General features: G+C 39.8%; 1 protein-coding gene across 19 annotated transcripts in view; it reads right to left on the bottom strand.

The window, feature by feature from the left end:
• Positions 1-12,024, bottom strand: part of NEB (nebulin) — a 202,644-nt gene that overhangs the window by 121,884 nt on the left and 68,736 nt on the right. For all 19 annotated transcript variants that reach the window (XM_054044614.1, XM_054044625.1, XM_054044624.1 and 16 more), the window contains 6 exons: positions 11,520-11,624; positions 11,306-11,413; positions 9,869-10,180; positions 1,575-1,778; positions 402-506; positions 188-295 (listed from right to left, as the gene is read on the bottom strand). In XM_054044614.1, the coding sequence (XP_053900589.1) occupies positions 188-295; positions 402-506; positions 1,575-1,778; positions 9,869-10,180; positions 11,306-11,413; positions 11,520-11,624 (942 nt within the window). The remainder of the gene's footprint in view (positions 1-187; positions 296-401; positions 507-1,574; positions 1,779-9,868; positions 10,181-11,305; positions 11,414-11,519; positions 11,625-12,024) is intronic.

Below are 12,024 nucleotides of genomic sequence, written 5' to 3'. Positions count from 1 at the left end.
GCCACAGATAAAATAAGGACAGACCTACAGTTCCCGTAGGGAAGATTTTATTCCAGTTACACTCCTATTTATTATTTGGAAAGTGTGTTGCTGGATACATGATTGTGTTGATGAAGCATGCCCTCAACTGCTCACCACAATGTTGAGACCTCTGAAACTGAAAGGAGAAGGGTCCAAGTTTACTTACCTCACTTGCAATATCTCGGGAGGCTTTAGCTGCCCTGATTGGAATGGCATCTACCCGTAGGTCATAGCCTTTCTTCTTGTTCTCTTCCATTGCAAGTCTGTACAGTTTCTAAAAAAATAAAAAAGATTCATTATATTTTAGAAATAATGCACTCTCTTTTCATCTAAATATTCTCACACGCTGCCTTTTAATTTTTAAGCAAGGCATCACCTACCTCACTGTAATTCAATTTGTTCTGCTGTGCCAGTACAATATCAGGGGTATCTGGCATCACATGGATACTAGTTTTATCTTTATTCCAAGCTTCTGTATATGAGCGCTGAAAAGCAAACAGAAAATATAATAAGATGTTCGAAATCATGAAGACCTAAGTCATTAATAGGGTAAGATATAATTCGACTGAATAAGCGTAATCAAGATCAGAAATCCTAAAAATTTCATGCAGTCCAGAACAACTGTAACTAAAACTAAAACAACAGAAGTTTTCTCTGCACTGACCTCAAGACCCACTGCAAATTACTGAATTTTACTAACGAATAAAGTTCACTGAGACCTTCACTTATGTTTAGTACCTTGTTCCACAAGTCCACTCTATGATTTCAGTGAGATTTTTGAGTGATATTCTACTTGACATTGTTGAAATCAATGAGAACTTTGCCATTGACTTCAATGAGACAAGATTCCCAGGATGATTAATCTAGTTTAAATCACAGTAAATAAAGCAAGCATTACACATTACCAAATGCATTTTTCCATTTGATGATGATAGTTCAGCTTCAATTATTTAATACTTCATAATTTACTGACTAATAACCTGTTAGGTATTTTGGAAATATAATTAAGTCTTTTTAATATGACAACTCACTATAAACTGTCATTAGATCAGAGAGACAGGAGGTACGTTTTGTGAAGATAAAGAAACGCAAATTAGCAAAGTTCTATTGAATTTTGAAACTTGCTGGGTAACAATTCACCTGACATGTATATGAATACGTTTGCTAGGTATAACTGGCCAGTTCTCTGCACAATCATGATAAATATGTATATAGCTGCACCCCCACTTGAAAACAAATTAATTATTTTGCCACAACATAAAATAACATGTAAATACATAAAGCCAATTTCTTATTAAACCACTTTTCAATGTTTCTGATCTTAAACATAAGCAGCTATTAAATATATTTTAAAAATATACTTTACTATGTGCTAGAAATTCAAAATACAAAACAGAAGTACTCAGTTATAATGAAAATAAATCCCTGACATTCCATGAAAAGACTGTAGTATTGTAATGTAAACTTCCTTAGTTTCCTTTAAAAATGAACACTTTCGCATCCAGAAAAACTATACTGTTTTGATTCTAATTGCAAATAAATAGAAAAGTCACCTGGTTCATAATTTCAGAATTGTGCTTTGCCAGAACCATTGGTAGAGAATCAAGCAGGCTATTAAATTTGATCGTGTCTGGGTGTTGCCGGTAGGTATGGTCACTCAGGATGTGGGTTGCTCTCTTATTCTTCTCATCATCCAGAGAGCCAACTGGGGACCAGCCAATGCCTCTCATCCACTGAAGATCTGACTTATATAAAAGCTGAAATAACAGAGGAAGACAAGACAGTTTGTTATTTTATTTAGACAACATGAATATTTTCTCTTCAAAGAAAAGCAGCACCACTTAAAGAGAGCCTCAATGTTTAATCAATATCTAATGACAACAGGTATTCACCTTGTAATCCTCTGATATGGCTATTTCTACAGTGATGGACTCTGAAACCCAAGGTGGATTCTGCCCACTTCAGTTAGTCCACAAAAATCTTACTTCATCCCCTGGAAGTTCTGTCTCAGTCAGGGTGGAGATTCATCTTCAACTGGCATGGAGATAACTTACACACTCAACGTGCATTTTGGGAATTAACAGCCATTTCTTTTCTTCTGCCAAATGTCACAGGTGAAGAGGCACTTCCTACCTCCTCAAGCTCTGGACTTGTCACTTATACAGCCAAAATAGTAAATATTCACAGACATGAAACTCAGATTGTCTTGCCCTCACTCTGCTCTATGGAGAGTTGAAATCCACTGCAGAAAATGTAACTTAACTCCAAACTGCACAAGAGAAGATCCATATTTAGTAAGGATGCAAACAGCAGGCTGCCTCTCGTTAATTCTGAGCTAATTAAGGCATCACTTCTATTGTCACGGTTCCAAAAATACCCACATCACAGATATGGCAATTTCCTACAATCACCTTGGAAGACCTTTTCATATTTACTTTATATATTAGTGTGGGTTGGGACTGTATGTAACCTCTCTACGGGGGAGATGTGAGGAATGTCAGACCTGGGAATTCAAAGGACTCTATTGGAAGTGTGCCAGACATGCAGTGACTTTTGGGACAATAGGTGTTAAGTGGATTTCCTGTGGAGAGATTAATGCAAATTTTCCAATTCTGGCTATGCAAAAACTTTGAAGCCGCACCCTCAGGAGAGAGTCCTGGTCTGTTGATTACCTATTCTAGAGACTGGCAACCAAAGGTCCAAGATGTACAAAGAAACAGCTGAACTGCCAGGTGTAGATTAATTTGCAACCCCTGGGGAAAATCCAATGGGATATGAAGGACTGGTACCTTCCTGAGCCAGGGGTTGGTGTTAGTGGGCAACCTGCGGTAAACTATTTAGCATGCATGTACATTCTTTATTGTTTTAATATGTTTTCTTTGTATTTGTCATAGCCCACGGGTCTCGAACTTGGGTCTGTAAGGTTTATAGGAACAGTCATGCTCCAACCCTCCATCTGGCAGCCTGCTGATGCTTGCTTATCTACCTGGAACCATGAAACCCAGCCTAGTTTGAGGATCCCCCCCTGCAGTCCAATTGGCAGAGTCCTGGATCGGGTGACTGGCCTGCTCATCTATTAACAGGAAACTGTCTGAGCAACTGGGCTCCACCCCGGTTTGGACTGGGTGCCTTGTGCTTCCTGCATCCCACATTTGATATCCTGGCATCCGGACCAGCCGTGATTTCTGGCATCTGTTTCATGTTCTGACCTCCAGTTTGTCCCCCGCTACTGATCTCCTAGTATCCTGACACCGTTGACTCCTGTCTTGCGGACTTTGGCTCTGGCTACTAGGTCTAACCATCCACAACCCAGCAGTGATCGTAATGCTGTTACTTTATGAAAAAAATGTTCTTGCTTAGCAGGAGCTGTGTGGTAACTTATAACTGCAGGCAAAACACTGATCATAGAAACCTGGAGAGAAAAGAAAGCGCAGGAACTGGCCTTTTTAAGCAATCTGTCTTGCTGGGCATATAGGCATGTAGCAATGGTCCACCACACACACACCCACATCATATATCATTTGAAAGTATGTTTAGATGATGTGGAGCTGTCAAGTGGTGTCATAAGCCTGTAGCTAAGGTGAAACAACAATAACCAAAATCAGTAACTCTCACATTTTGCACAGTTCCAGAAACACTGCAACCTGACTAGGACCACATTTTTACGGATTGATTTAAACAACTTAATGTGGATCTTGTTGGTGAAAGCTACCAAATGATAATGTATTAAAAGATTTTTTTTATTGGTTTTGCACAGACAAGTATTTTTTTAAAGAAATGGTGAAGATGTGAAGCATGTGACCAAAATGGCAAATATCAATATTTTGCAATACACAAACATGAAATGTTTTCACACTGCATATTCTTAATTGTCAAAGCATCTCACAAGTGATTATAATAGTTTCATACATTTCCAATTGAAATTGGCTGACCAGATCAGTCGCACACGGAAGGCTGTGCATCAGTAGCAGTAGATTGTATGTCTATAGTTTGTACTGGATAAAGGATAGATATAAATGTACATGAATTCCCAATTCCTTCTCCATTTGTAAGCTTTTGTACGTACAGTGTAGCATCTAGTCTGCCTGGTAGAAGCTTTTTATGTGTAACTGTCTATGTATGCAGTACTAGCCTTTGAAATAGTCTAGAAAATAACTTTTTAATTCAGTAACACTTACACACAGGTCAGTATTAGTGTTAGAGATGACAATACACACATTCATATTAGTAATGTGGAAAAGCTATTACAGAAAGAAGTGTTCTAGCAAGAAGTAGTGAAGACAAAGTCCACTAACAAGTTCTTGCCTCTGCACTGAAGAGGGATGAAGAGCATGTTACAGCTCTTAACACATGTCTTCAACACTATGATAAATCCATTTGACCATGAATCACATCCAGATGTGCTTATCAACATATCTACTGAATTGCATGTAACATCAAATGCACAAGAGTCTCTGCTGAAAAGAGCACATGTTGGCAAAGAACAAATGGAGAGATCTGGGGGAAATGCTCTTGATTCTGATGGCACATATAGCTTTGGCAGCCCAGCCAGGAAATCTGGCATCAAAAAATTTGCTGACATGGTGTAGATGACCAAATTTAAGCCCGGCAAGGGAGGGACAACTGCAGCAGCTATCAGTCCAAAAATTGTTTTCCAGAGTCTTGTCCTCAGCAAGATGCAGGGAAGACTTTTCAAGGGCAACTGATCTTAGTCACCCAACAGGATCTGTGCCTATGTACTTCTACCATTTTGATAGAACAATGAGAAGAACAGACCAAGCTAAATTAGGGCCACAGCTGGAAACTCAAGCTAAAAGAACCATGAGCTAAGAGCGTGCAACAAGGAAACTGCAGTGTACATCAGAGATGCCATGGCTGTCATGCAAATGATGGCTGGAGACAAATGCCACAGAGTTGATAAATTGGCTTCTAAGAATATGAGCAGGTCCTAAATGGATTTGACACAGCTAATTCTGTAATTGAAGTCTTTGACAGATATGATAACTGTAACGTGTCAAAACTGCAGAAAGACTGTGTTGGACAGGATCTAAGGCTGGATACAAGGGAAAAAATTGGTTAATCACCTTGCAGTAACTGTTGTTCTTTGAGATGTGTTGTGCACATATACATTCCACAATAGGTATATATACTCCCAGTGCACTCGAGTCAAAGACGTTTACCAGCAGTACCACAAGGCCATGCATGTGACCATGTTCTCGTGTGCACTGCCTCCCACTCCATTCCTTCACACTCCTATAAGCAATGACCCAAGTAGCAGGAAAGGCAGGAGGGTTGTGAAATGTATATGTGCACAACACATCTCAAAGAACAACATTTACTGCAAGGTAAATAATGCTTTTTCTCCTTTGAGTGATTGGACACATATACATTCCAGATAGGTGACTCAACAGCAGTTCCATTACAGGTAAAGGGACTTCTGATCATCTGAGCAGCAACTTACCAAATTAGCATCATCACAAGAACCTTGCATGATAGCATAATGAGTAGAAAAGGTATGTACAGATGACCATGTTGCTGCTGTGTACCGGAACTGACACAGGAGGGTAAGTGTTCGTTAGGCCTTTTAAAAATCAAGAAACAAGAGGGTGAGAGAAAATGGAAAACCTGTCTATTGGCAGGTGTATGGCCAAAGTAAAAAGCAGGTGAACTCCCACAGAACTATTTGAGGGGCCTGATGATTTCAGATGCAGGAGATACCCACCACGTACATAACCTCAGTCTGAGGGTAATGTGGGATTGTGCCCAAATAGAAAAATCTCTTCTACTTTGATGTGTATGTAGTTCTAGTGGATTCCATTCTGCAGCTCACCAAAATGGCCCACATCTCTCAGAAACCAGTTTTCTTATGAGTATTCAACTAGAGATGATCCACACAGTAAGGTGGAGAGATTTGAGATTTGGATGAAGAGATCTGCCCTGCTTCTGTGACAGAAGTTCAGTACTTAGTGGTAGAATTGTCAATAAACTGATCAACAGGTGATGCAGATCCATGAACCAAAATTGTCTTGGCCATGTCTGTGCAACGTGGATTAATAATATTTGTTGTGCTTCAGCTTCATGCAGAAAAACCTCATGCACTTGTTGTTGAGATTGGTCATGAATAAGTCTATTACTGGGTACCCTAGCAGCGAAAAACCTGGAGGAGAATGTCTTTCCTGATTGACTGCATGTGATTCTTTGTGTAAACCTAGCTAAGGGTGTCTACTAGGAGTGTATTTCTCACTCCTGCAAGGTGAAAAGCCTTCTGGGAAACATTGCGATGAATACATAGATTCCAAAGGAGGAAGCCTCCTGGCACAGTTCAGACAAACTTGCACCTCCCTGTAGTGTTGTCTCGGAGAACTTCCGCCACCTGGTTTTCAATGGAGGGAATAAATATCTCACAGGCCCAACAAATAGCTTAGAGTTCTAATACATTTATATTGAGGGAAATCTCCTGAGTTGACCAGGTTTTTCCTCCAGGGCTGGCCACAGACCGTGTTTCATTGCAGATACTTTTCTTCTTTCCTGGTCCGGTCAGTTCCTATATGCATTCTCTCCATCTCTTCTCCTTCTGAGAGTGCTCACGAAGCTGAAGCAGAACAAAGACCTTGTGTCTGAGGTTGACCAAGATATGGACAAATTATAAAAAGTCCAGAGAAGAGCAACAAAAGTGATTAAAGGTCAAGAAAACATGACCTATGAGGGAAGATTGGAAAAAAGTCATTTGTTTAGTCTGGAGAAGAGAAGACTGAGATGACAACAGTTTTCAAGTAGATAAAAGATTGTTAAAAAGAGAAGGGAGAAAAATTGTTCTCCTTAAACTCTGAGGACAGGACAAGAAGCAATGGGCTTACATTGCAGCAAGGGCATTTTACGTTGGACATTAGGAAAAACTAGGGTCAGGGTGGCTAAGCACTAAAATAAATTCCCTAGGGAGGTTGTAGAATCTCCATAATTGGAGATTTTTAAGAGCAGGTTAAACAAACACCTGTCAGGTCTGGCCTAGATAATACTAGTCCTGCCATGAACACAGAGGACTGGACTAGATGACCTCTCGAGGTCCCTTCCAGTTCTACAATTCTATGGTTCTATGTCTCCATCATCCTTTGGTGGAGGCTTGTTACCAAAGTCATGGTCTGTTCAAAGAGAAAAACAGAAACCTTTTGCACACATTCCTCAGGACCACCCACCTGTAAAGTAAAGCAAAGCACTCGAGCATGTATGCAAATCTGCATGTTCGGATGGTGCCTGGAAGGATGATATACTGAATGAAGCCAAGCTTGCAGATACAAAAGGTGAAGTCTGGCATGCAGAATTATGTACATTTATGAGGCCCAGGAACAGAAAACAGCTATGCACTGTTGTCATTGTGCTGAAGCTGAGGGCATTGGTAAGGGTGGCTATAGACTGATGCTTCTCCCTTGATAGGTAATCTATGGTTATTCCAGCATTGAGCTCTGCTCCTATGAAGTTATGCAGTTACTGGGTTGTAACTGAGATTTCTCCAAATTAATTTCAGATCTAGATGAGAGAATATTTGTCTGATGACTAGGACCCAGATGCTTGATGATGCCTGGATCAGCTAATCATCCAGGTAAGGAAATATTTGAATGCCCAAATGATAGAGATGGCTGTTACTGCTGACATGCATTTGGTGAAGAACCTCAGGGCTGATGATAAACTGAAAGGGGTCACCGTGTACTAGTAGTGGTTGGTGCCTCCCACAAATCAAAGGTACTTGCTGTGGGAGAGATGTATTGCCACATGAATGTATGCATCTTGTCAGGCACCATATCAGTCTCCAGGGAAGGGATAATAGAAGTAGGGGGGACCATCCTGAGCTTGATCTTTTTGATTAAATAGTTCAGCTTTCTTCAGTCTAGAATGAGATGGAGGACCTCAGTTTTTTTGGGACTGAGAAGTACTGGAAATAGAAGCTTTTTCCTCTGGTAGTAAGGTACTTTCTCTGTGGCTCCCAATTCTAGAAAAAAAAACACGATTCTTGAAGTAACATGGTGTCATGAGAGGAGTTCCTGAAAAGGAACAGAGAAGGTGGCTTGGGAAAAGGAATGGAAAGGAACAGGATAACATAGCCCTTCTTTACCATGCTGAGTAGCAACTTGTCTGACATGATGTTTTCCCAAGCATAGTAAAAAAAGGATAGGTGTGACCCAAAGGGAGGAGATATCATTAGTATGCTGACCTTGATCAAAAAGTCAAAACAACTGCTTTGAGGTCACAGATGTCTGGTAAGAATGGCCCACCACAGTAGAATATGGCTAGTGATATCTAGGAAGGTTGATCTCTTCTTACTGGGATATTGAGGTCTCTTCTGGAAAAAGGATCTAGAATAATGCTGTGGTCTAAATTGCATCCTTTTTGTAGCTGAAGTGTAAAGGTTTGACAAAACAGCTAATTAGCAGCTGCTATCACCAGACAATCAGGAACTGAATGAGTAAAGAAATGCTCAAACCCTTCCTGAAGAACCTGGTACCATCTGTCCACTCACTTGGCCTTGGGAGTAAAGAAATTGGAGTCTGCCAGAGTCTTTGCTGGTTCTCTTGTTAATAAGAAAGGCAACACTTCCTGAAGTAGGAACCAATATGGCTTTTGGGTCTCTTAATGTCAAAAGAACCATAGTAATTAGGTCACTGATACAGAAGTTTAGTAAGGGAGCTTACTGCTTCAGAGAGCTTGCCAAATTGGGAGAAAATGATGGACAAGCCATAATTTCTGCAGCCAGGAAGTTGGGAGCAGTGCTGTCTGACCAGAGCGAGTAAGAAAAGGAGACCCACAGAGACCTGAATTGTTTTGCGCCTCAATCTAACCATTGAAAAGGACAAGTCACTTACTAAACTCCCACATTAGAAGGATAGTTTTGAAGAGAATGTTAAAGATTTAGATAACTTTGTACATAGATAGACCAGCTATTGGATCACCATTGCATCATGGATGGAAAAATATGGATGATCAACTACTTCCTGTATGGTTCAAGGGCCCAATGGCATCTGAGCTTTTACAAGACCTTCTTTGTACATATGCCAATAGGGGTCCCTGCACAATCAGCTGTGTCTGTAATCAGAATAATCTACCCTGCACAGAACTGTGTACATGGCAAGGCAATGAAGACCATGATAACCCACACACTCTCAACAGAGACCATAACTGTGAACAAGATGATTATCATGATTTTGATTAGAAATGTCACTAACACAAGTACATTAAACCTGTAAAAATTATTAATAGATGTTTATCCTTTAGATTGTTGTTGTGATGCTTTGAGGTGACAGAGAAATTCAATTTCATCTTGAAATAATGCATAGAGTTAAAATAACAAACAAAAGCAAATTATTTCAGAGTAGCTATTTTAACATGTTGATGGTGTCACTGTTTATCCCAGTTTCTGTGGTAATAGCACCACTTGACAGCTCCACATCATTCCTCATCTTAAACTACACATAATACACTTTCCAATGATGTATAATGTGCATAGGTGTAGAGAGGATACCTTAAGTAGACCAAATTGGTGGAGTCTGACACTGACACTTGTAGGCAGGGAGGTCCAGTCAGTGGGGATTGAGATGCAGATTTCCATCCTAGAGAGGTGATGGGTGGGAGCCAGAAGCCTAAAGTGGCTGCCCCCTTGCTGGACCATGGAAGGGGAATACACATGCAATTGACCTGAAACTGTGATAACCCACCAATCTAGTATGCAGCAGAAAAGGTCCTTGCAGGATAAAAGAGTCCAGAATTGCAGCCCTTAAATATGTTTTTTGACATTGCAGGAAAAAGGTATTTAATAAAACACTTCAGTTTTCACAAAGCTGGTAAAAGTAGGACTTACATCACTCTGAAGATCATAAGTTTTCCTGGCATGTACAACATCATTCTGGTCTGGTAGACATGTCCACTGGTGCAGAGGATGTCTATAATCAACTTCACTAACCAGTTCCTGACACTTCTTGGCAAGTACAATTCCCAGCATATCCACGGGAGTATTATACTTGGTCTTCCATTTCTCAAAATCTTTCTTATACTCCCTGTCACTCTGGATCTTGGCTACATGCATAGACCACACCATCTTCGGATCATCTTGGATGTTGCGGGCTCCCACATGGTGGCCCAGCTGTTTGCGATATCCTTCTTTGTATTTGTACTGTAGGCAAAAAAAAAAGTTTAATAAGTAAGATTCAGGGGTGGGGGCTAAGAAAAGATCCTATAATCCTATAGCAACTCCCTGGAGGACTTCATCATGAGCTCGTAGGGCTCCCTGCACTTAAAAAAAAGTTTAGACACAAGAGTTCCTTAAACATGGAAGTAATAAGATGTCTTTGTGACTAGGTCCTTGGAGTGTTTGGAGAGGAAAACTACAGCTTCCTCTGCCTGAGACATTGTATGGAAGTTATTTCTAATTCCTTGGTCAGGCTCCCCTGAGGTCAGAAGTCAGATTCTCTCTATGAGGTGCCCATCAGTTACTTCCTCAGATAACAGCCTCAACCTTGTTAAGACGTTCTTAAACACAAAGTGCTTTATTGGCAATTTTACAGAAACAACAAGAAAATTAAAATGCAACAGATAAAAACAAATATGCCTAGCAAATTTATTAGAAAATATTGTCAAATGGGTTCTAAATTTGGTTACTAAGTATCAAAATATTACATAGACCTTCAACATACTACAATAATAGTTCAGCCTGACAGTCTCTGAGAGGAAAAACTTCTCCCTGTGACTGGATAAGCCATTGTACATGGTCATGGCCATGTCAATTTCTCAACTAGTATTTAGCCTAAAATTCAGTCCAATATGTTTAATGCTTTTGCATAAAGTCTACTAGTTAACAAGGTGAAACACACTTTTTTCCAAACGCCAGTTTCAATTAAGTGGATTTGTTACTGGGAAGGTCTGACAGACAGTATTGGAAGCTTTCACTACAACAAAAAGATTATTTCAGCTAAAAATATTGACAAGCAATTATTAAATAGGAGGCATTAGTTAGAATCAAAACTGGACAAGATGTCTTCATTTGTCACACCTCTCAAGCCATCAAACAGAGATCCTCAAATAGACAACAGATACTGTGAGTGGAACCTTGCCACAGATAACGTAAGTACAGACCTACAGGAACTGTAATGAAGATTTATTCCAGTTGCACTCCTATTTATTGTTTGGAAAGTGTGTTGTTTGGAAAGTGTGTTACATGATTGTGTTGATGAAACATGCCCGTAACTGCCCACTACAATGTTGAGACCTCAAACTGAGAGAAGGATCCAAGGTTACTTACCTCACTTGCAATATCTCGGGACGCTTTAGCTGCCCTGATTGGAATGGCATCTACCCGTAGGTCATAGCCTTTCTTCTTGTTCTCTTCCATTGCAAGTCTGTACAGTTTCTAAAATCATAACAAATATTCATTACATTTCAGAAATAATGCAATTTCTTTTCATCTAAATATTCTCACATATTGCCTTTTAATTTTTAAGCAAGGCATCACCTACCTCACTGTAATTCAATTTGTTCTGCTGTGCCAGTAAAATATCAGGAGTATCTGGCATCATGTGGATACTAGTTTTATCTTTATTCCAAGCTTCCGTATATGAGCGCTGAAAAGCAAACAGCAAATGTAATAAGATGTTGGAATTATGAAGACTTCAGTCATTATTCGGGTAAGATATAATTCTGACTGAATAAGCATGATCAAGATCAGCAATCCTAAGAGTTTCATGCAGTCCAGAACAAATGTAACTAAGACTAAAATAACAACAGAAGTTCTATTTGCACTGACCTAGAGACTCACTCCACAAGTCTGCTCAGTGAGTTTAGTGACACTTTTGCATAACATAACACTCGAGAGGTAAAATCTTGGCTCATTGAAGTCAAATGGGAATTTTGCCATTGACTTCAATGAGCCAAGATTTCACCCAGAGTGACTAATCTAGAGTAAATCACAGTAAATAAAGCAAGCATTACACATAACCAAATGCATTTTTTCCTTTATATTTG

This window comes from Malaclemys terrapin, chromosome 11, assembly GCF_027887155.1.
Source record: "Malaclemys terrapin pileata isolate rMalTer1 chromosome 11, rMalTer1.hap1, whole genome shotgun sequence".
NCBI classification, from domain to species: Eukaryota; Metazoa; Chordata; order Testudines; family Emydidae; genus Malaclemys; species Malaclemys terrapin.
This window is presented reverse-complemented; position numbering and strand designations above follow the sequence as displayed.